Genomic DNA, 24,741 nt, shown 5'->3' with positions numbered 1-24,741 from the left:
GCAGTGGGTCCGAGCCGCGGAGCCGCCGCGCCCTCCCCCGGGGGGGGGTCGGGTTAAATCTGCGGATAACCGACCCCCCCGGGCCGTGCTGGCGGGGGAGGGGCGAGTCGCTCGGCCCAGCGGGGGGGCCCGAGCCGAGGGCTCCCCCAGCGCCCCGGAGCAGAGCCGCCGGCCGCACCGTCCAGTGCCCCGGGAAGGGGCCGCCCCAGCGCCCCGCTGCACCGGCCCAGCCCCGGGGCGAGCGGAGAATCCCGGGCTCGCAAGCCCCGGCCCCGGCGAGCTTTTCCCGAGCCCCCGGCCAGGGCACAGCTCAGCGCGTCCCGCCTCCGCCGCGCTTCCGAGCCCGCCCGTCGGCGCCCGCCCGGGGCGCCGCCCCCGGCCAGCCCCGCGCCCCCTCCCCGGCTCCCAGCGCGGCTGCCCCGGGCAGCTCAGTCCCGCCGCGCCGCCCTGGCTCCGGAGCCGCGTGGAAACGCTCCCGGGCGGGGCTCGCCGCCGAAGTTGCTCGGCTCGGCGCCGCCGGGAGCCCGGCTGGGGCGGGGCCGGGGCCGGGGCCGGGGCTACCCCGCAGCCGGGCGGCCCCCAAGCCAGCGGCACAGGCGGAGGGGCAGAGCCGCCCCCTGCTCCGCGGTTACAGGCATCGGGCCGCCCCGGCCAAGGGCTCCTGGGTTCCAGTCCCAGCTGGGGGGGCTGGAGTCAGGACTCCTGGGTTCTTCCCCTGGCTTTGCCACAGACGGGCATGGGGGGTGCGTGACCCCAGGGGACCCCTCTTTGCGCCGTGCCCCCCAGCGGCAGGATGCAGGAGGGGCCAGGCTCGTTCCCCATCCTTGAGCAGAAACAGGGCAACCCCCCAGCAAACTGGGGAGCATCGGTCTGCCGGGCCTTGGCCAGCACCCCCTGGTGCAGCCCACCTCACTCCTCCAGGCTGGTCAGGGTAGAGCAGAGCCCCCCCCCCCGCATCATCCTCTCCCACACCCCACCAGTGCTTATGGCAAAGGGGGGGTCCCAGCCCCACCACGGGGAGCGGGCGCTGGGGTCGCATCGGGTCGCATTTGGCTCTGCCAGGTTTCAAAAGCAGCAGGGCCGGGAATGATGTAAACCCCAGGACCCTGCCTTCCCCTGTCGCCGTGCAGCGCCGAGCACACACCGCCGGGCGGTCCTGTGCTACCAGCAGCCCGTGCGCCCCCCACCCTGGGGCACTAGCCCCGGCTGGGCTGGGGCTGGCCTGGGCTGGGCTGGGGCGTTCGCCCAGGATGAGCGACACGCGGTGTCTGGCTCCACCAAGGCTGCAGGGGGAAGTTAGGGGCAAATCAAATCCAGCCTCCTGGGGCTTTGTGCTAGGAGTTCCCAGGCCCAGGGCCGAACAGCGAGGGTCCAGGGCCTGGTTCTCTGGTACCCTTGGGCCCTGGCGGTGAAGGGGGGGTGGAAGCCCCATGGCACAGGGAGCTGGTGTAGGGGTCTGGCAGGAGGGCAGGGGCGCTACCTGGGCCCAGGGCGGGAACTGGAAGTGCAGATCCAGGGCTGCTCTAACCCACCTGGGGGGCCAGCCCGACACTACCGGAGGCTTCCCCTCGAGAAGCTCAGAATCAAGCCCAAGGTGGTTTCCTGGCAACAAGTTACCCAGGCGATCCCGGGGAGAAAGGAGCCTCCTGCCCGAACTGGGCTTGGCGCCAGGCTCTGGTCCTCGGGGAGCCCCCCAGAGCTCTAAGGACGCGGCCCACAGAGCCAGGGGCTCGGAGCTGGTATTTCTTCACTTCCGTGAGCAACAGCCCAAGAATCACACCATTGGTTGCCCCCACCTGAGCCCCGGGGCTGGGTCCTCACTGCCTCAGAGCTCCACTCGAGGTAGCAGGGAGGCGGTCGGGTCTCTCTGATGCAGGAGCTGCCCGCCGGGATGAGAGCAGGGGTCCACCTCGTTGAGTAGCCGGTCTCTCGCGCCAGCTGCTTCAGAGGAAGCCACAAGAAACCGGCTACGGGGTGTTATGGAATAATCTGCCCACAACTGGCCTGTGGAACTCTCTGCCACAAGAGAGCAAGAGTGTAGCAGGATACAAAAAACAACCCAGGATGAGACGTGGATCTGGATGGAAACATCCACTGGGACATCAGACTGGATTGAACTGCCCAAGGGTCACAGGGTGAGGGGGAGTCAGGGCCCTGCACCCCCACTTCCTGCTAGTTACGGTGACTCTCAGCCAGCCAATAGAACAGAAGGTTTATTACAGATGACAGGAACACAGTCCAAACCAGAGCTTGTAGATAAAAACAGGACCCCTCCGTCCAGCCCTTCTGGGGGGCAGGGAGATTAGACCCTGACCTGGGGAGCTCCCTCCTCTTCCTCAGCCAACTCCCAAAACTGGAAACCCCTCCAGCTGTCTCCCCGAGCCTCTCACCTGCTCCTTCCCCAGCCTTTGTCCAGTTCCCAACCCCCCTCCTGGCTCAGGTATCTTCCCTCAAGGGAAGCCTCCCATCCCCAATGAAACTCCCCTTTAACATTCCCAGGGCAAATCCAACCGCCTCCCTACTGCATCACACCAAGCGTCTATCCCCTTCACTCTGGGGAAGGGGGAGGAGGGTAGGAAGAACTGCCCCAGGGGCAGGTCAGCCCAGCCCAGGGCTTCCCACTGCAGGGTCTTTTGCACCTCCTTTGGAGCAGCGGGTGCTGATCTGGGGGAGGTAGGACACCGAGCTAGATGGGCCTGGCTGGGAGCTGCCCGGCAATTCCTGCTTTAGCAAAGAGCTGTCTCCAGGCCAAACTGCAGCCTTCACTGTGGCTATCCCTGGAATTGTAAAGGTGGCAGATTAGGGACCCTCACTGCTGTTAACCTGCGAGTCCCCTTCCTCTTCTCCTTCAAACCTGCCCCCACTTAGCCCTCTCTCCACAGCGTTCCCTTTGAGCCCTACAGGCCAGGGACCGGGTCATAACCCCGACCCCAGCAAGCTGATCGCTGCGGACCCATAGGCCGGCGGGGAGACTCAGCCTGCATCCATTTGCAGGATCAGGGCCTGGCTCTGTTTGCAACATGTGGCAGCCTGGCACGTGGCTAGAAGCCAAGGGCTCTGTAACGTGGGAGTCCGACCAAGGCAGGACAAAACCCCAGGCCTGGGAACGGCCCCCATCAGAGCTCACACTGGAGATGGGCTGCACGCGGAGCGGGAACTGCTGAGTGGTTTTCTGGCTGGAGCTCAGAACAGACACACACCCAGCGGCCCCTCCTGGCTTCCAGGGCCGACATCTTTAGCAGTAACAGAGAAGACCCGTCACAGTTCGTCCTTGACGCTCAAGGCAGCAGCTTCTCCCCTGTGCCGCGGGGCTGAGCCAAGCCAGCTCGGCTCAGTCATGGTGCCAGCATGGAGGCGGGGGGGCCACCCTGCCTCCTGCTCCCCATGCCACCCCCTGCTGGCTGGGTGGGCACCCACCTTTGGAGAAAGCCTTTGTCAGCCAGGGCAGGCTGTAATCCCAAGCGCGCTGCGTGGGCTGGACCGTGGGCGAGCCAGCTAGGCCATGAAACGGGAGAGAAGAAGAGGCAGCTCAGGCTGCTCCGGGAACGAGGCAGCTGGTGTCAGAGGCAGAGCAGCAGGCGGGGGCAAGAGGCCTCAATCCCTGCCCCCCAAGTGCCGAGGGGGGATCACGTTCCTCCAACACACACCCCAGCACGCTCTCCGGCGTCCCACGTGGGCTGGGTTTTGAGGTTAAGCCGACAGGGCTCGCTTTTTAAGTATGTGCCCCTGTCTCCCAGGTCAGGTGAGCCCCCTGTCTCCAAAACACCCCTCCCCAGCTGCTGTTCCCACTCGAGCAGAGAAAGCTGCGGGCAGCAGCCGCTTGCTGGCCTGAGAACTCGGAGCCCCGGGGTTAGCGCCGGGTGCTGGAGGGAGAAGGGGGTGGCGCTGCTCAGATGCGGGTGGGATAAGAACCTAGACAGGAGGGAGATTTCCACATTACCGAGACTGAGCCCAGTCTCTCAGGCACTAGACTCAGGACCTGGGTGAGAACAACAGGCCCCGGGGGCCAGGCCTGCACTCAGAACGAGCCTCGCTCCAGCAGCTGGCACTAAATGTAAACACACGGGCAGGGATTTCCCTGGAATAGACACGCAGCAGGCCACTGCGCAGGGCACGTGACTGGGGCTCAGGGGCCCTGGATTCTAGACCTGGCTCTGCCACCGAGTTTGCAGGTGACCTTGGACAAGTCACTTCCCCTCCTTCCCCTTGTCTATTTATACCATGAGCCCCTCAGGGCAGAGACTGACTGTGCAGCCCCCGGCACAACGGGGCACGAATGTGGGTTAGGGCCATGGGAAGTTACCACTGTACCCTCCCCCAGGTCTGCACACCAAGCACTGGGCCCTGCCGGCCAAGCAGGGCTATTCCCAGGAGGAGCAGAGCCCACCCACCCTTTCTGGTGGCTTTAAAAGATTTTTACAAACCTAGTTAGGAGCAGAGATGCGGAATTTCTTTGGAGACCCAGAACACATGAAAGTCAGGAAGACACACTGACCAGCCCACTCTCTCGGTCTGCAGCTGGTGCCTTGAGGGCAAAACCCAAAGCAACGCAGTGATGAAAAGTGAGATTTTGTACAGACATTCGCTTACTGGAACTGCAAGGGGAGATTAGTAAGAAGGAAGGCCAGTTTAAATTCCCTTAACGAGGGGAATGGGGTGTTCAGCTGGGACTCAGGAGTGCTTGGCGCTATTCCAGGCTCTACCTCTGACTCCTGAGCAAGTCACTTGGACTTTGCCTCAGTTTTCCCATCCTTAAAATGGGGACAACACCACTACCCTCTGTGAAGTGCGTTGAGGCCAGCAGATGAGCAGCCTATAGGACAGCGATTTCTGTCTCCACCCTGTGAAGAGAATCTCTCCTCCCTTCACAACACACAAAAATCATGGATTAAAAAAAATTAAGAGCCTAAAGTGTTGCAGAAACCCCAGGAGTATTTGGGGGGCTTTTAAGTGCTGGGAGGGGCTTTATGCTCAGGGTTTGAAAAACTGAGGCACCTACGATTATTTCTGTGATTAGATAGAAGAGTGAAAAATAATTGCAAAAAAACCCTGCACTTAAAAACAACGTATTTAGCGGTGCGCCCTTGGTGACAGCTTGAGCACGGCTAGGAGAATCTAGCGATCTCGATTAACCGTGCTCTCATCTTCACCGTCCTGTGCACTGAGGAGCCCACAGGGTCTTTACTAGAGATGTACGTTCATGTCCAATTGCTCAGGACTCCCCTCAAGCCACCTTCTCTGTTGCAGCGAAGTGTACCTATGCCAGTGGCAGCAACATCTGTGCAGCCCCCAGGGCTGGTTTAATGGCGTTAATTTATGACCAGAAAGACCAGTCTGAATTGGAAACCAGGGGGAACCTTAACACTTCTGAGGAGATAAAGAACAGAAAGATTTTGCATGGCAGGGGTTTCCTCTGAAGAACGTAAAGGCCTTCAGCTGTTGACAATTCCATGCTCTGCTGTCTGCACAGACAAGGACAAATTGGGGCCAGCTCCACACATTCCTAGCGCCCGCATCGCTTCGGAGTGCTGCACAAAGCAGGTAACCGGTCCCCATTTTCACTGGTAGGGAAGCAGGAGCGAAGAGACTTGGCTGAGGCCCCGCTGAGTCGGAGGGGACAGGGAATAGAACCCAGGAGCCTAGGCAGTACCAGATCAGCCACACTGCCTCTCAAATAGGTCCCTCAGCGCAGGCCCGAAGAGTCATTCGAAATCCCTTTCCAGCCGCTCCCGCCCCCCTGCAGTGACTCAGGGATGGGAGAGAAGGGGAGGGTGTGGCTGTCAAGTTGATTTGCTCCCAAATGCCAGGAAAGCCGCGGCAAGCGAAAAGCAGCATTAACCCAGGAGAGCGCGAAGAACGGAGCAAGGGAGCGAGTGCTTTGGGTTTGTAGTCCTGCGATTTGATTGATGAAAGCTCCCGGGGGCAAGAGGGAGGGATCAGGCCTTGGAGACTCAAAAGGGGGCAGAAAGCAAATGGGATTCCATTCGCACAGAGCTTTTCATCAGCACGTCTCAAACACACTGGAGCTAAGGGGACCCTGTCACATATTTGGGAGTGGGGAAGTCTCCATTCAAATACTTGGATGACTAGCACTGGAAACCCAAACACTACGCAGCTGATCCCAAAAGTTGCTGTCAGAGAACCCCTCCCTCGGCTCTCCTGATGCCTTGCATTTGACTGGGTGTGAGCAGAGCGGAGGGGAACCACACACACAGCCAGCAGCACAAACCAGGCGGTAACTAACATACCCTGTGCCTTTGGGTGGAGAAGGTTGCTGTGGCCAAGCCAAGATGTTCTTAGACTGAGGCCAAGTCTACACTAGGAAAGAAGGCACATTTTTAAACACGTGTAGACAAAGAAACTCCAGGTCAGACCTAGGCTCTCCTCTGAGGAGCTTGTGGCATGCCAAAGGGCTGCACGTGTGTTACTTTACAGACATTTAACTGGGTTTTTTAACAGCACACTTTCAAACTTCACCAGCTGACGGCACGCTGAACAGCCTGGAGCCATCCACGTTATCCGATCATAGACACCACCAGAATATTTAAAGCTCCGAAGTAGGGGGTTTATTTAATAAAAATATCTGCAGACTCAAACCCTGAACGGACTTAACTGCTAGGCATAAGAAATTCCACCACCAAAGGAATGGTTAAGGATGTTCTAGACACCCAGAAACGAGGACTTCGAAGAAAATCACTACCTCTGGTGCAATCACAACCACCATGCTTCAGAGTAACAGCCGTGTTAGTCTGTATTCGCAAAAAGAAAAGGAGTACTTGTGGCACCTTAGAGACTAACCAATTTATTAGAGCATAAGCTTTCGTGAGCTTATGACCACCGTGCTGTAATTCACGTATCAGTGTGCACACAGAGACTTTGCTGCTGTCAGCATCTCCCTTTGAGGCGGGGGAGAGGGACTGTCAAAGTACCCAGATGTGGACTCCACATGAAGTCCCTGTTTCAAGAGTCGGACGCTGTTCCTCCTTCCACAATGCCCAGCCTCCTCCAACCCAGCATAGATCTCCAGCTGGAAGGAAGCTGGGAGTTCCCATTCGCTGTCTGATCTGCAATGCCACAGCTCAGATTTTGTCACAAACAGGCGAGGGATGAGGCATTTTCAGTCTTCATTGAATTCTAGGCACTTCACCTCAGACCTGCTGATGACCCCGGCCAGCGCTGGGGTGGTGCAAACCCTAGTCGACAAGCCCGCTGTGGGATTATGCTGCAGTCACTGCAAAGCCTGGGGGGGTTTCTACTGTCCTTACAAACAGGACACGAATCACCCATGTGGAATTTCAGCCCCATCAGTTTCTCCAACTCATTTTGCGTAAGCCTGAGAATACGCGATCAGAGACCTGATTCCAGTCCCCATCACTCACCCCAGAAGAGAAAGCTCATTATCCCATCCTTTCAGAGCTTGGGAGCGACTGAACCATCCCTGCTGCAGGAAAGCACAGACAACAACAGTTCAACATGCCCATCGTCAGCACTGTCTTTATTTGTACAACTATGAAGAATGCCAGGAGCAATCTCTGACTGGTGTTACCTAGGATTAGCACTGCTAAGTGTTATGGTTATAAATTTAGTTTAGGGACAAGATAGGGTAGGGACGGGCAGGGGGTGAATAAAATAAAGAGATCCCCCCCCCAACATTAAAAATAGGGAACATCTAAATTTATACAGGAAGTGTGCGTGGGCCTTCACAACTCTGCTTGGCTCCATGGAAGGGTCCCGAGCAAGGGTTTGGGATTCGGGGGGCCAATGTCGGCCTGGGCTGTGCTGAGATTCAGGTGAGTTCCAAGGAAAGTGAGGCAGACTCCACACGGCTCTCTCCAATCTGACCAGCAGCTACCCTAGCTGAAGCCCCAGCACTCATTTCACAGCGACCCTCTTCACTGCCAGCATGAACTGTGTGCTGTTACCAGTGAGAGCTGGCTGGGGGCTGAGGTTCCACCCACAGGTTGGTTCACCCAGGGCCACAACTGGGAGGTTATTTTTGGCTCGGATTCTGCCTGGGGTTCTGTGGATAACTCTGAAGGAAAAGGAGCCATGGAGGTCCCGGGAGCTCCCAGGGGAAGCCACAGATCTGGCAGCAGCAGAGTGTGTTCCCAGTAAAGCATGAACCTGGCACACGGCAGTAGCGCGTAGGGAGACGCATTAAGTAGCTTCCACAAAGAGAAGAAAATTAAGGAAACGTATAAGGGAGGAGAGAAAAACGTGGCACAAGAGAGGAGTGTAAACTTTCCTTTGTTAATAGCTCTAGCTAGGAGTTTCCTACAGTCCAGTTATCAAGCCGAGTCTCCAGAGGGAATGGAGATCTGGATCCACTCAGGAATTCGCCTCTTCAGGCTGGCTTGACCTTGGCTTACGTTGTGGGAGCCCCTTGATGTCTGTGGTGGGTGCGCCTGGATGCACCTGTGCTGAGGGGATGGGCTGGCTCGCCAGGGAGGCAGCACCAGTTCCACTGGTTCCCGTGGAATGAGTCTGGCCAGGGTCAGCAGCAATCCCTGGAGGTCGGAACTGGGAATTCTGAGACCTGGAACTGGACTGATACCAAGGCCCATTTCTGTACCGGTTCGTACTATCGTGTCTTCCTGGATTGGAGGGGCCGTTATGGCGCTGGCCTTGGGTCCGGTAGCCCTGGCCTTGTCTCCTGTTACCCTGGAAGACCTGAAACAGAAAGAAGGGCTGGCAAGTGACTGGAGAGAGGAGATTAGCAGAGCCAGCAGCTGCAAAGTGCAAGCTACATGCAGCAGAGATCTATGAACCGCTCGTGCCAAGGCCCTGGATGATCCTCAAGCTGATTACTATCCCCTCTCCAGCCACCGCCTTTCCAGCCACCCTGGAAGCCCCCTAGACCAGTGGCACCTCAAGGGATTGTCTCAGAAGACAGGCGGGTGTTGTGGTGGCTTAGACGTGCTCCTCCCCAGGAGATGTTGCAGCACGCAGCTGTGGCAGACTTCGTACCAACAGCTGCCATTGCAGAAGTAGGTGGTGCTGCTCTCAGAGAAGCTGAGACAAGCCAAGGTTCCTCCAGCCATGCTTGGATGCCCTGGACTTTTATCATGCCCTCCTGCCTTGTGAGCCTGGACACACTGCCACTGCCCAGTCTGCACCAGGCAAGACAAATGCCCTTTTGGCACTTGGCAGGAGGGACCCATTAGAGAGAGAGGAAACAGCCCCGAGCTGGTGGTGAGCTCCATGCCGTATTTAAACGCTTCTCTTGTGAAGTCGTCACCTACCTCTCGGTGAGGCTGGCATGGACGGCTGCTGGCGCTGGCTCCGGCTGCAGGTGTTTCTGCCGAGGACGGGGGCTTCCTGCTTGCTGTGGGAAGGCTGGGAGCAGAGGCACACTCCGGGGTGGAGGGATCACTTGGGCTCAAGGACATGACGGAGCTGCACCGCGATCTGGTTGAGTAACTGTTCTTTGGATGGGAAACTGAAATGGAAACACAATGAAGGATGGTGTAAAGGAATTCCACACGCACACATATGCCCCTTGAATCTCACCTACTGTGGGCTACAGCACGGCTGCCCTGTTCACTCCATGACATGTTACACTATCTCTTCACCTGCTGACTCACCTACGATCTGTGCCAAAGGTCGGCTGGCCAGGGTCAGCATCTCGGTGTTAGAACGCGCCGGGAAAGGGCCCTGACTGGCACTGGAGGGGCTGGACCCGGAAAGCACCGCAAACTCCAGCGAAAGCCGGCAGGATCAGGTCCTGCTTTCATCACGAGACGTGTCCCTGCTTCCTCAAACTAAGCAAATTCCTGATGAAGGAGACCACTTAGCTCCTGCATGACTTTAAGGGCCTGAGAGAATTGACCAGCCTTTGAAGAGCCATTGTGGTGTTTAAATAGGATCTGGACAGACTCTGGTAATACACCACATTGTCAATGCTATTCATGTTCTTAAATTTATACATACGGTTACAAGGGGTCCCTGCCAAAGATGCTCTCCCACCATAAATTAAGCACAAGCATTAAATGGCCGGCAGACCACTATCCTCCCCAGCCCCCAATCTGGGCTTGCCCCAAAGCACACTGCCCACCGCACTGGGTAAAGATACAGGGGCTTTGCAGCATGCCCAGAAGGTCAACAGACTGGCTATTCTGAACAGAGGGGAAGCTTCTTCCAGAGCAGAGAGCCCCCCCCACCCCCCCCAGACAACACTATACCACTGGCCCCTGGTTTAAATCCAGGGGCCCCTCTGAACTCTCTCCTCTGCAACAGTACCTGTCCCTGTCCATACCTGCCCACCCTCTGCCACACGCACCTTCTCACTTATAGCCTCAGACCAGCTCACCTTGCCCAAACGAGTTGATGCTCTTTTTTACTGCATCCAGGTCACAGGTGAATCGTGCCACTCTGCCCAGGTCTTCATCATATTTGCGTTCGCTGACAAAGTGCTTAATGGGAAAGAAAACACTTGCAAGTTAATACAATCTTTATGCTAATGCCTGGTGACAAACTGGCGCGTAAGAGGGGAAGTCGAGATAAGAGCCTTCTCCCTCGCCTGGAAACAGAGCCTCAGGTCAGGCACGGCTCTGACAGCCTTGCCAAGAAAGGGGATCGTTAACACCACGAGTCACTCGGCGCTCTGCTGCATCAGTTCCACCTACACACGTGCAAACAAACAGGCGTCTGCAGCCTCCCACCAGAAGTTAACATTTCCAGGAAACGCAATCTAAGAGCGGGCACAACCTGCTGCTCTCCACCCTACGGAACTCAGGGTGGCTCGCGAATCTGCTTTGGATGCTGTTGGCAGCAGTAGTCCAACTGGGGGAAAACCAAAGCTGGTCTAGGCTGGACTGTTGCTGGGAGAACGTAGCAGACCCGGTGATCTGACTTTCAGACTGGGTTTTAATTCAGCCTGTAGATAACATTTTACTGACCTCTGGTGGTAAAAGTCTGAATGCAATGGGACTGATCGGGGACTGGTCAGGTGCCTGCTGACACTGGTGGATGTGACATCAACCCAAAACCATCAGCTGCCAGCCCTAGCAGGAGATTGCCAGGCAAACCCACGTGGACAAGGCTCACGAGGTGCCAGAAGCCCTGTTCTGGGCCAATTCAAAATGGTTAAAAGCTGAACTAAGCTAAGTGGTGTTAAGAACCAAAAGGCCCTTTGTTTGCTGAAGCCAGTATTTTGCCAACCAAATGCTAAAAGAAAAAATGCAGGGCAAAGTCTGCTGAATCTTCCACGCTGTGCATGAGCGCCGCTAGGAGTGAATGTATTTTGGGAACTACTATTTCTCGCTGAAAAGAAACGGAAGATTTACAGACACGGGTGCTGCTCTGAATGTGCTTCTGCATAAGACGAGCAGTGTGACCTTATGTATACACCGGACTGGAGCGGAGAACTCCCAAATATTCACCTTGACTCCATTTTAAATCTCTGTGTCCTTCAATGGTCACTTCACTTCTGTCTGACTGGGCATAGCCAACATCTGATTACGCTATATCTGGAAGGACATTCATCCCGAACACAGGCCCGGGGTCAGAGCCCTCAGGCCAGTGCCCTGTTGTAACAGGACGGAGGAGTAGAAAAGTTCACCTTTATGTCAGCTCTAAGCTCTACCAACTGCTCCTCGGACATGCGCACAGCGACATCAGTCATCTTCTTTAGCGCCCCAGCTTTCTTCTGTCGGCTGACCAGGATTTCCACTGAAAGGTAATGAAAGGGAGACCGAAGCTTATGTAGAGTTGATGCTGAAGGAAGAGTCAGTCTGCAAAGCACCTCACTGGTACACATAAGGTTTAGCGGTCCGTCTGGGTGCTCGGTTAAGCACAGCCGGGTGCTGGGTTGAGAAATGGAACTTTCAAGCACTACAATCTACATGTTAACTACATTGTCCAGATTTTAACGGTTTCTGACCACCAGAGCGCCTCGCTAGGGAAGCCATTGGAAAGTGAGTTTCAGAACAGATCTGCGTTTTGTTTCTATTAAATCCTAAGCGCTTCAACAGCACCAACATCTTCACTGGTATGCACACGAAAACAGAGCCTCTCTCTCGCCCAATCCCACTTCATTTCTGATCACCCCAGACCGCCTGCACTGACAGGCAGCTGCCGAGCTGATTTTCAGTACACCACCAGGGACGGAGATAGAGGACATCCAAGAGGAATTTATGCTCTCAGCTTCAGCCTACCCGTTCTGTGCAGCCAAGGTCCTACTTCCTAGCACAAAACAACCTTTGGAACTGGTGCACCGCAGAGAAAGCAATGATCTGGAGAAACTGTTTAATACCCAACCACAAGCCAGAGTCTGTCTTTTGGCAAGTGTGTTAGACTAGTTAACCAAAACTTTCGGTTACCAGCTAAGGTAAAGTCTTGGTGGCGCTGCAAGTTTCAGCCAGATTAAAAACAAACCTGGTACATTAAGACCCAGTACAAAAAATAGTAGTTGTATAAAGAAAGGTATAAATATTTAAAGAGACTTCATCTGGTTAAAAATATTTCCTGAGCTTTGTAACACCCCAGATTATTAAAACTGAAAGGATCTTATATCTACTTGACTGTTCATCATTTGTGTCACTCATTTCTCTCACTGGAACATAAAAATAGGCTAGTGAATTTCACTTTATTCTTGTAATGCTCTTATACAATGGTCAGATTGCAACCACTACAAAGAGATGCTTGTTTAAAAGAAACTTTCCATTGGAATTAGAATGTTTACAGCACTGAAGCCCAACAAACTTCACAAAACAAATGTAGCTTGTGACCAACTTTGATTTGTGTCCCTTTAACAGCTAAATGTCATCCTAACCTGTAGAGAGAAACTTTTAAAAGTGTGTAAGTGTACGAGAGAGAGTGTGTGTGTGTGTGTAATGACAGGTTTCAGAGTAACAGCCGTGTTAGTCTGTATTCGCAAAAAGAAAAGGAGTACTTGTGGCACCTTAGAGACTAACCAATTTATTTGAGCATCAGCTTTTTGCATCCGATGAAGTGAGCTGTAGCTCACGAAAGCTCATGCTCAAATAAATTGGTTAGTCTCTAAGGTGCCACAAGTCCTCCTTTTCTTTTTGTGTGTGTGTAGTTAGTTTACCTGGGAATGACGGAAGTCAGACAATGTACTATACACACTGCTCTCCCTGGAGCAGTGTCTGTCCAACTTGCTGTTAGAGTGGAACCGCACCAGCTTTTAAGATGAGCCACTTTTAAAAAATAAAACATCTTACTTGCTTCTGCTTTCACTTTGTCCATTTCAGCCAGTAGCGCCACCTCGCGGTCCATGAGGCTAAGAAAAGAAGGTGACAGGAATAAAAAGGTCTGATCAAGAGCCTGAGTTCACAAACAAATAACCCAGAATTCAAAGCAAGGATTTTTTTGGGGGAAAACAGACAGCAAAAGCATCCCTCCCTTTACGTGGCCAGCTGCATACAGTACAGAAGCAGGAAGCTCTCCAGTTAGATGTTGGCCAGAATTGGCAGAGAACAGGCCAGCAGATGGCAGCAGAAAGCCGGTGTTCCTATGACCGCAACCTGTCCCGGCCTGGAGCAGACACTGAAGGCTAGCACGCACCTTAATGTTCTCATGGTACTGTTTAGTCTGGAAGTTCGAGAGTTTTGTGTGAATTTTTTTAGCACCACAAAACCCAATTCCACTTTGGCCCACATAAGTTACTGTGCTAGCTGCCAGGGCAGCCCGCTGGGTACCGGTGCAGTCCCCGCGCGACCTGGGAGGGGAGAATGGTAAAGCCACTGCACAAAGCTGTGCTCTGGACACCTGCATCAGCAAAACCCGCTTTTCACAGATGAGGAAACTAGGCCACAGAGGTTCCGTGACTTGCTCAAGTCAGGCTGAGTCTGTGGCAGCACAAGAGCAGAACCCAGAAGTCTTGATGGCCAAGGCCCTGACCTTACCACTAGGCAATGCTCCCTCCAGAACCATTTGTCAGTAGGAGCTGAGCTCTAGGATTATAGCTGAAGAATGACAGGGGACACCCTTTTAGTCTCTCGTTGCCCCATCTCCTTCTGTGTGGACGGTGTTGGTATCAAGCCTCGTTAGAGAGGTGATTTGTGTTCATGCTCTCACCGGGACGGGGGGCAGATGCACAGGCAAAGTTCACTGTGCTGGTTATGAAACGTGACAAACTCAAATTCAAAGCAAATTCCCTCTGTTCTGGCTGGCCACATGGCAGGCTTGAGGGAAGACCTTTGAGAGACTGCTGAGAAGGTCCGAACATGGCTTTTCTGCATCAACAGAAAGAAGACTAAAGAAATCCCAACAAAGCCCCAAAGCTAACAGTTGGCGGCAATGTTCCAGCCTTCACTATGGCAAGGCAGCAGGCACTGGAGGAAGAGATTTTCTCCTCGAATCACCCAGGCTGAAGGCTGATGCTTCTGCTCATATCACAGAGGCACTTTAAGAGCTGAACACACCTTACGAATGAAGCAACAAGCTCAGGATTTAACACACACATACACGTGTGACATTCAAGATTTTAACAGCTAAGACACCACTCTGGCCTCCAGTTGTCACCACACACAGAAAGCAGCCCACAGATGTCAAAGTACACGGCACGACCCCTCCAAAGCCCTTTGTGACTGTCACAACTTTCTAGCAAAGGAGAAACCAAGAGGATCACAATGAAGCTCCCTCATTTGCCTGTAAGTTGTATTGTGACTTGGATGCGTATCTGTTGCTAGGAGACTAAAAATTCCCTGAGACTTTCAGCTGGCAGCCTGCACTGGCAGCTCTAGCTAGAACTTCAGGTGATGACCACGTTCAGACTAGAGTAAGTGCTCTTCAGTTAGCTCATTTAGTTGCTCAGCTCAACCACTGAAGAGCAGACAAGGAGGGACTTCCTGTAGCTGCTGCTCAAAGGAACAGGCCATGTGAAGAAGGGCACTTGAGTAACCTGAGTTACTCAGACTTTGTGGAGGCAAAGGAGGAAAGGCCAATGCCCACGTTCTGGATTCAGATACATATGGGGAGGGGCCCTCCTGTGTGAGGCACAAAGCTCAGGTCTCCATTCTGCTCCCTGCTCTATAAGGCCCCCTCTGCAATAAACGCTGCTAGCTTTGCACTCATTCTCTACTGGAGCAGGTTTCTCTCACTCTTGCGCCTCAGTTGTCCACAGTGGCGCGGTTTGTACCCCGAGACACACCAAGTTACCTAGCGCGGCAGCCAGCATGTTACGAATACATTTACCAGCCACTTCATTAACTTAGGCTCATTTCAGCTGCTGATCTCTCCTCACTACATTCTAGGTTTGACATCACAGCATGCTATACGGGCTTCTCTGCAGTTCTAGTACCCAGAGGATCAGAACCATCAAGCTCCTACTTCGTGCTCCACATTGAGAATGATTTACTCGCTTCAAATGGGAAGGGTCTTTATTCTACTGCCCATTTGGAAGCGGGCATAAAGCACAGTACATCTGAAATGCTCGTGCTCTCCCGTGTCTTAGAGGGGAGGGAGGCAGGCAAGTTCTATTTGTGCTTCTCGGTTTACTTATCACTGTGTCTGTGTTGCCTAATTAGATGAAATTCGATAATGACAAGTAAAGTATTTTGTGCTTAGGAGGGAAAAAACCAAATGCACAAATACATTTCTGCCCTACATTTCTAGGGCTGTGAGCTATTCAGAGCAGACAGGCTCTCTGTTCCCAGTGCGATAGGATCCTGACCCTGGCTGGGGTGCTCTAGGCACTACCGGAATACAAACGCTTAGAACACAAAAGTTACTAGTAATGAACAAGCACAAGATTAAAAAGATCCAGAAGTGATTTAACCTTGCCCGGTTGACACAGTTCAGACAGACTGTGGTACAGAAAGCAAGGGGACAGGAAAAGACTGTACCCCGTGACTGCAGTCTGCTAGCGCTGTCCCACACTGTGTTCCAGGAAGGATTCTCCGACAGAGCGCAGCAATGACTATCCAGCCATGGGTGCGGGGCCTGAACAGCCCTTGCCTATCTCCAGGGGTAGCAGAAGCCTTGTTGTGCATCGTGTGACACCCTAGAGAACTAGCCCTGTGCTGTACCCTCCTTCCACACACCCCCACTCATGCTAAAGCAGCCACCTGTTTCTATCAGACATTCCTGGCTCAGCACTCCAGGCATCCGTATGGTCGATGGGCAAACTGAAAAGCAGGTTGGGCAGCCTGTGCAAACTCAGGCTTGCTTCAGTAGGTAAGTTAGTTTACCCAGCGAAGCTCAGCTGGAGCCTTTTACGCAATTTTACAGCTGGGCTCGCTAAGGGACAAAGGTCAAGTGGCTTTGCCTGAGGTCCACACGCTGAAGGAGGACTCTCAGATCTGAATCCAACGGTCTGTTGCTGAAAAATCCAGATGGCCTGGCTTCTAGTTAAAGAAAAAAGCTCCTTGTGCTGGGTCCTTTCAGAAACAAGTATTCATTTTTTGACGGCTCTGCCTCAGGGGCAAATCTATGTGGGGGGAGGGGAGACCAGTTCACAGTGGCGATCTGAAGTGCAGCTCCTGAGAAAGCAGGTTTAGAAGAGGGGAAGAAACCCAGCCAGCTGGCAGCTGCTGAAATTCAGGGGAAAACGAGGAAGGTGAAATAAGGCTGACCACACCATTGTGATCTCAGCCAGCGTTTGAAGGGTTAACTTCAGCTGCAACCAAACTCTGGCAACAGCACCTGGAAGATGTTGCCCCTTGGTGCAGTAAAACAGTGGCTTGCCTTTGCACACGCACACAAAGGGTTTGGGGCCAGGTTTATGTCAGGCTTAAATATAACAGTCTCTGAAAGACTGGAGGGTGCCTGGCAGCTCCTCCACAAGACAATGAAGGCAACCTACAGCATGTAACATGCATAAGCAGAGGTGGAACTCCCAGATCCAGCACCCAATGCACAGCCAATGTCCACAGTGGGGGGGATCTGTGACTAGAACCATGTACCCCACAAAGCTCAACACCTTGTGTGCAAAGCAGAGGATTTCGGGCATTCTCCCCCACATCATGTAGTGGGAGCGTTCTGGTCATTATGTATGTTCCCCAGTCAATACCGCCAGCCTGAACTCCAACCCAAAGACAGGAAGAGCAGAGGGAGGGATCTGAGAAGGAGAGACTGCCGTCCTTCAGCACAGCACCAGGCAGTGCCCCCGACTGACTAGCCAACCACAACACGCCGCAGCAGAGCCCTGGGGGAAGAATGCTCTGCTGAACAGTGGAAACTTCACAGACTGAAGAGAACTTCCGAGTGCGGAAGGGTGGCTACTTCCACGCAGAGACAGGCCTGACATTCTGGGGAGGGCGTCAGTCCTCACGGACTGGAGCAAATCCAGTTACAAGCATGGGTCAGCACCTTATGTTTGCTGTAAGCAACTGTAAGGGCCAGGTCTGTGACAAATGTGTAAAAGTGCATGAAACAGCCAATCAAATGGCAGTCGTCTGAGTACAGCTTTGATAGCTGCAGCACCAGCCGCTGTTCTGCAGCCCACCTGCACAGCCTCTAAAGTCAAGAGTCCAAACTCTGCCTTTCCTTCACCGCCCTGCCCCGCAGAACAGCTGCTTTTTAAACCAGCACGGGGGCAAGTTCTCTTCAGCCGAAAACCAGTGGGAGCGATGGCTCAGCGAGCACCGTTAGTGCCAAGATCTTGTTTTGTGCCAACAGGAGTTAACAAACATACTGATTGTTCCTTGAAGCACGGCGCATAAAGGGCACGGAAATGATACTCAAAGGCACAAACCTACAACTGAGTGGCAAGTGCATCACTTTCGGGAAACGGCACATCATCTTCTCTCTAAAGGCAAATTGACCTGGCTGCAGAGCTATGGCTTATCAACCCTATATACACAGCCTCCCAGCAGGAAGGCCGTTCATTTGGCATTTACTGAAGGAGGTTCCCACTGGCTGCATTCCAGACATGTACTCAACATCCCTGCCTCACGGAACTGTGTTTCCTGGTTCATGCTGGTTCTGTCTCTCAGCAATCAGAGCTTATCGGAGCAATGCTACTAAACTGGACTTGAATCTTTAACCTTTCTGAAAATGACATGAGTGTTTCATGGACTATAATCCAAAGGGCAAGGAATTACTGATACAGAACCAGACATTTTAGCTAAAAGACTTAAAGCTTTCCATTCTAATGAGAGGTTTTTCAGAGATTTTGTCCATACAGAGAGGCAGAGAATAGAACTGCTGACAGAAAGAGGTCACAGTAGTAATAATTAATATTACTGACAAAATCTACTGAAAGAAAAAGGTCATAAATAATAAATAGTATTAATTCCTATCCATAAAAACATTAACCGGAGTTAAGATTGTAAATAGCTCAGTTATTTATAGGGAAAAATCTCTTGAGAATATACTTCTCAAAATATTGAAAAGATTAGAAATTCCAAGTTAAGGTTACACCAAGACATCCCAAAAAATTAGAAAGTCTGGCAATGAAGGTAGCATCACCCAAATAGTCTTAACTCTGCCCCGCAGTTTGGCGCAGATTATGGATGCCTTACAGATCTGCTTCAAACATTACAGTCTTTAGATGACATCACAGTTTATGGAATCTACACACTTGCTGATACAGGTCCCATCCCTGCAATCATTTATGCACATGCTTAATTTTACTCCTGGGAGTAGTTCCATTGAAATCAGTGGAATGTCTCACAGTAGCAAAGTTAAGCATGTACATGTTTACAGGACTGAGGACATATGGATCACACATCACTACAGCATTGGAACGGAGTTACAAATGTCCTTACATCACTCCAGCAAAACCCCACTCCTTAATTATGGCCAGCTCAGTCACCAGACAGGTTTGAACAGACCTGCAAGCCCACCACAGAAATCACCTCTCACCCCTTAGCACAAGAGTTACATTTAACTGCCTGTCAAAGAACATCACTCACTCCAGTGAAGTTTTAATATTTCTTCACCAAAACCGACCCTATTTGAGACCATCGGGTAGGGCAATTCCTCAAAAATCTAAGACAGAGTCAGCACAGACAGCTAGTGTAATAGGCACTATCACCTTAAAAGGGCATCATCTTAAAATAAGTCCTTCAATAACAGAGCTATGATACATACGAGGTGCAGCAGTTCCATAGTGTTGAAGACTGACGTGGGAGGGGGCAAAGTTAAGGTTGCGTGGGATGATTCTCATGTGCATTTCTTCCCTTCCACTGGGTTTCTTCCCTCCACCCCCATCATGGTACCCTTAAAATGGAATTATTACCAAGCCCCAAGATTTATATTTTTTAAGAAAACTACAGCATTCTCTTACCATGTTTCTCTGCAATAAGTGGTAGGATTAAGATGATAAATACCTTAAATATTTTGCCTGTGAGTTTCCTCAGATTATCAGTGTCTAAAAGAGTGTGTGTGTGTTGACCTGGACATCAGGGTAGTTCTGACAGGGTGAGGATATTGTTAATTCCAGCACCAGAGAGTCATGACTTAAAACAGACAAACTGAAGCCTTGCCTATGGCGATGGTGGTTCTAAGGCACACGGAACCCGTAAGGTACAGTGGCTCCAATGTGGGCCTTATGAAGGCTGTAGCCTGGGAGGGCAGGTGTACTAAGGCACAGCAGACCCTAGGCTGATACAGTAGTTGCAGATGCCCACACCTAGAATTTGTGTTTATTCCTTAACAAGGTAGATGTGCAGTGTTCGGGGCAAGGGGAAAACACAAATGAGCAATCCATGAGCTAAAACATTAGGTTTCCTATTTACTCAGTTTGTTGATCCCAATTCCTAACGGTTGGATCGCTTCCTATTCTACTTACCAACTCTGCAGTTCAGCAAAGACCTGCTTCATTTTCTTAATGGAAGCATCCATTTCCTCTTTGACCACAACCCGATATCGTGCCAACGAGACTGTACAACGCTGGAGGTCCTTCACTGATTTTTCAATATTTGAACCTATTGACAGAAAAATAAAACAACACAAAAAACAGCCAAGCATGTTAGCTTACAAAATCTTCCAGATTGTGATAAATCATAAAGGAATCTTTCAGCTCATTTCAAAACCACAGACTGCTTGGCTTTAAACTCCCCTCTGCCTTTTCCTGTTACAAAAACATTGTATTTAGTCTGGACAGCTGCAGAATTTTCCACATGGGGGAGTTTTTCTGGGCTTACAGAATCTCCTGCTTACAGCTGAGAACACAGATGTGTCACTGGATTTTCATACACAGGAGAAATCTAATGCATCTCATGTTTGCTGCTCCTTTGCTACAGATTGGGGACTACTGAAGGGAAGCCCACCTCAAGGAATAACAAGCAGAAGCACTGAATCATATGGAAAAAATGTCCAGTTGTGAATAAAGTTTACTGGGGAAGAGAAATCTTTTAGAAGCTAAATCAAATCCCAGCAGAGAGCTATTTCCTCTGAAAGAAAGAGAGATGAAAGGCTTGGCTATTTGTTAAAAAAGTTTGTCTCCACACTTCAGATCTCCAACAGAGCAGATCACCATGCCTGTGTGCGTCTCTGCAGCTCCCTGACTGCCAACACCCCCTGACAAGCTAAATTAGCAATGGCTCATTATGGTCCTCGTTACAGTGAGAAGGTGAACTACCAGCACTAGGGGCCGGATGTTCTCATCTCACTAAAGCAGAGGATAACGACGGAATTTAAAATTGGGGTCTCAGAGGTCCTTCCTGCTGACGAGACAAGAACAGAAGTGGAGAAAGCAGAAGGAAGGAAAAATAACCAGAGGCTGTCGTTTCTTGTAACTGGGTCTTTGGGAAGCTTTGGCTCCTAGACAAACTCTCACGGAGGAGGAGAAAGAGCACACAGGCTCAAGGCTCTATGATGGGGCACACAGAGAAACAGGCTAAGCACATGTAGCATGACTGACTGCTTATCTACTACCCCTGTCGTACTTGGGTTTGGTGCTTCAGGCATTACAGCTAAACTGCTGTCAAGATTCCAGCTGTGCACAGAGAGGAGAGTGCACTACCAGTTACTGACCAGATAATAAAAAGGATGCTAGTTTGCCTTACAATCAAAGTCCAGTGTGCCTCTCCATCCATCAGCAACCAGCTAAATCTGGGCAGTACAACCAGAGAGGAGGCCCACAGAACCCTGCTGGAGGTAACCAGTTTTGTAACTCAAGCGCACATAAATCTTTGAGGCCTTACCCAACTTCTTGTTTGAAGATGACACCGGAACATCTTCCAGCATCACTGGAGACAAGGAAGCAGACGTCTGGTTGCTTGCTGTGGACCTAAACAGAGACTTGCTGACATTCCTCTGCTCTGGCTGCGGCCTGACAGATGGAAGGCTCTGGGAAGAGTGCATTACGGGTGACTTTGGCTCAAAGTCCACTATTCCACTGTCTAGCTCAGACACTGCTGTAGAAAAGCAAGTGAGTTCAGGGAAACAAACAAACACAAAAAGCTGAAACAAGGAGCATAGAAACAGCCCCCTTCCCACCAAAACTTAAATCAACAGGGAGAGCAGCCCTTCGTTCTGTGACAACTGCCAAAGAGTGGAAAGCAAATAGAGTATTTACAGAGCCAAAGAGTTTATGCTATTTTAAAAAAACTCCGTATTCAGAACTGGTGCAAAGAAAGGCAGCAGTAACAGAAGGGAGAAAGCAGCTGTTTGAAAACTTACTGAGCTGTTCAATTCCTACAATACTTTAGGAAGTCTAACCTGGTCCATCGGGCATGTCAGGTGTGGCAGATTCACAATCCTCTAACTCTCTGGCATCTATTGAAAGTGTATCCAAGCCTTCACTGAGCGAGTCCACAGACTCCGTATCATTGGCTGAGCCGTTGACATGGTAACCATTAATCCCGCCCTTCTCAGAGGAAGCTGCAGACTGTTCCCCTTCAGCGGATGCCAGTTTACCAGGATCTGGGAGGCCTGGGCTTGCTTCAGCTGGAGGTTTGGGTTTCGTTTTCTTCTTTTTGTTCTAAGGATTAAATACCCATCCCACACAAAAAAACCCCATAGGTTAAGCTTAATTTCTGAAGGGAAAATTCACCTTGTGCTTACTGCCCAAGAGTCGCTGAATTAAACGCTTTTTCAGCCAATCCTGGCTTTTGGTCCCATAACTGCAGGAGGGATTTATTCAACAATGAGAAGAGATATCCTGGTATTAATGAGGTTGGAGTGCAGTCTCCTCCTGCAGTGGGGCGTGGGGGAAACCATGCCCCCGTTACCGGACGAATGCTGCCTTTCCTATCAGTTATGTAGCAGTGACATTCCAGACGCCCTTCTCACGGTTAATCCTGCTGGGTGACGGTCACCCATGAGGGGATACATATCCCCTGCCTCAGCCCACGCCGACTGAACCCTGTTCTCGAGGCTGCTCTACCCACCGTCAGCCTTTGGATGGGACACCTCACGCACTCCCCCTCTCTTCCCCCACCTCTCCTACACTTTTTGCACGTCCGAGCTATAGTATTTTGTTTTGCACCTCAGTGCTTGCTGGTTATTTAGAGAGAGTAGTGTGGTATGATTATCGCTTAAATTTTTATACTGCAGTGTACTTCGATATGATGGCATTAATAACTGAAAAAATAAGTGAAAACAGCCTAAGTTATCTGTTTGTGTAGGGCTCTGAACACACTAGCAGGCAAAACAGTCAACGAGCGAAACATGTGTTGCAAAGAAAAAGGGCATCAAAGCAAAGACTTCAGGAAATAGAGGCTGCTGAGCTCCAAGGGGTCATGACGGGACACACAAAAGAGGCTGAACACATGGAAAGTGAATGACACCTTCTCCCACCGAAGATGAGAGCCTCGCAGCATGGGGGTGGGGTGGGAGGGAGGAAGACCAGCACGTAGCAGTGTTTTCATCATCGTGGCAAAGAGCAGGGGTGGAGAATTTGTGGCCAAGGTAGTAAATTTTCATGGTGATTCTGCAAGGCAGTGTCATCAATATTACACTGCAGAACTGAACTAATTACATGATGGTGTTTTGGGGGAGGGAGGGGTTCAAACCTTCTTTTGAAGTCATCAGATAAAGCATTTCACCTCAGCTGTGAGTTAGACTAGCCGGACTGGTGACTACTTCATGTGAGGCAATTCTGCCCACAGCAATATACATCTATATATATATTTGCCCTGGGGTTTCTTTCCTTGTTCTTCATGATTTAGCATGGAATTATAAAGGATGCTGGGTCTCTAACATGCCCTGGAGCCTTTAAAGAAGAAAATGCCAGGGTGATATAGACCCTAGCAAAGTAAGTTAAAGCACATTTTAAAGGTTACCTTTTTCTTGCCTGTTATTGTCCATTCTTTCAATACTTCGCTGGCATTTCCTGAAATGAAACTTAAGATAAGCACTGGAAAATGCTTCACACTCTCCTACACCTGTGCCATACAAAAACCAGAGAGTCTCCATATCTAGGGCCCGCTGGAATGTGTCCTGAAGCTAATGACGTAAAGAAATTAAGTTTCAATTCTCTTAGCTGATGAAATGAAAGGATCGGTTTCATTTTTGGTTTGGGAACGTCCCACTGATCAGAATGACTCCTCCATATAACATTCTGTGCTGGTTGCTTCCAGGTAACAAACCCCCTATTGGCACGGCCATGCTAAAGACTTTGGCTGTGTTGGAACTTGGACTAAACAGGGGTTCAGTCCAGATCAGAGGGTTTATACGGCTCTCTCCCGCCAAGGACAATTCTGTAAAGTTGTTCCAGGCATTAGGAATAGCTGCACAACTCATATGTACTCTTAGCCAGAGGCAAAGCACCGTGTTGTGAGCGAGAGTTAGTACAAGAAACAAACAAGAAGTCCAAAAAGACAGTTTCATTGGTGAACACCTCCTGTCCTACAAGGTAGGAACTCGATCTGATACAATATGCCACCTGATCCCGATACATGAGCTGTGATCCATGTTTCAAAAGGGAGGAGAGAACTACCCCAAGGTTCATGCAGTCATTCCTTTTCTTGTGCACATGAGCAAGAAATACAATGATTAAATACTTGGTATCTCCTGGTACAAAGTAATGGTCTTTTTTTCCCTCTTAAAACCTAATGGGGCGGATTCTGAATAAAATTATGGGAAGGTCAAGAGGACCATCTTTGGATTGTCTTCCAGGAAAGCATCTGTACTTGGATGCTTTGCAAAGAAGATCTGAGAGAGTCCCCAGTCACAAAGTATACATACTGTATAAAAAGAGCATATGGCCCTTTCCTGAAAGCTGTACAGTGCCTGCTGAAAAGACATGCTATTTCGAAATGAAACCCACAATAAACATTGTAGCTAAAGCGCAGTTACCAAGATCATGAAACTAGAGATCGTTACCTTCCATAAAGGCCTGTACTGTTCTATCCACACAGTTATCAAAGTGCTGTAGCACCAGGATGATTTCATTGTTGCTCCTGTTGGGGACCACCGCACGCACTGCACTGATCTGGAAGAGAGGAACAAGGAGTCACATCTTTGTCACTTGCTTACCTTCTTTGTACCATCACGGTAACTGCTAAGCTTGCATCAAAGGGTATTATACTGTATAGAACATGGGATCACTTAGATATGGTTTTAATAGGCCAGGACAAAGCATCTTAGAGAGTGAAACTGTCAAAACAAAAAACTTTAGTCAGTGAATGTTTTCCCCATGTCTGAGTTAACAGCTAAGAGATGCCCTTTCACTAGCACTTCCACTGCCAAAGAAAAGCTACAGAATTGCCCATAGTAACACTTACCTTCTCCTTCATGTTTTCAAAGGTTCCTCCCTGGGCCATCACGGTGTTGGACTGCACATCGAAAATAAACCCTGTTGGATCTGTAAAGACAGTGAAAGGCTGTGCTGACAATGGTGGACATCAGGAAGAGACATTCAGAATAACCTAAGGCAACAGGGTA

The 24,741-nt window shown here is 51.1% G+C and overlaps 1 protein-coding gene across 4 annotated transcripts in view; it reads right to left on the bottom strand.

Moving 5' to 3' along the window:
* Window positions 1-6,784: 6,784 nt before the first annotated feature.
* The window catches only part of SPATS2 (spermatogenesis associated serine rich 2), a 45,950-nt gene continuing 27,993 nt past the window's right edge, over window positions 6,785-24,741 (bottom strand). For 3 of the 4 annotated variants that reach the window (XM_084610585.1, XM_084610584.1, XM_084610582.1), the window contains exons 2-12: window positions 24,582-24,661; window positions 24,181-24,289; window positions 23,139-23,188; window positions 21,574-21,835; window positions 21,057-21,269; window positions 19,700-19,835; window positions 13,185-13,243; window positions 11,561-11,670; window positions 10,310-10,412; window positions 9,243-9,439; window positions 6,785-8,670 (exon numbers count right to left, since the gene is read on the bottom strand). In XM_084610585.1, the coding sequence (XP_084466711.1) occupies window positions 8,329-8,670; window positions 9,243-9,439; window positions 10,310-10,412; window positions 11,561-11,670; window positions 13,185-13,243; window positions 19,700-19,835; window positions 21,057-21,269; window positions 21,574-21,835; window positions 23,139-23,188; window positions 24,181-24,289; window positions 24,582-24,620 (1,620 nt within the window). In that variant the 5' untranslated portion in view covers window positions 24,621-24,661 and the 3' untranslated portion in view covers window positions 6,785-8,328. The remainder of the gene's footprint in view (window positions 8,671-9,242; window positions 9,440-10,309; window positions 10,413-11,560; window positions 11,671-13,184; window positions 13,244-19,699; window positions 19,836-21,056; window positions 21,270-21,573; window positions 21,836-23,138; window positions 23,189-24,180; window positions 24,290-24,581; window positions 24,662-24,741) is intronic. The other variant, XM_084610583.1, reaches the window with a different exon arrangement.

This window comes from Lepidochelys olivacea (assembly GCF_965140295.1).
Source record: "Lepidochelys olivacea isolate rLepOli2 genome assembly, chromosome: 20".
NCBI lineage: Eukaryota > Metazoa > Chordata > Testudines > Cheloniidae > Lepidochelys > Lepidochelys olivacea.
Note: the sequence above shows the minus strand (reverse complement) of the source record. Positions and strands in the feature narration are given on the sequence as shown.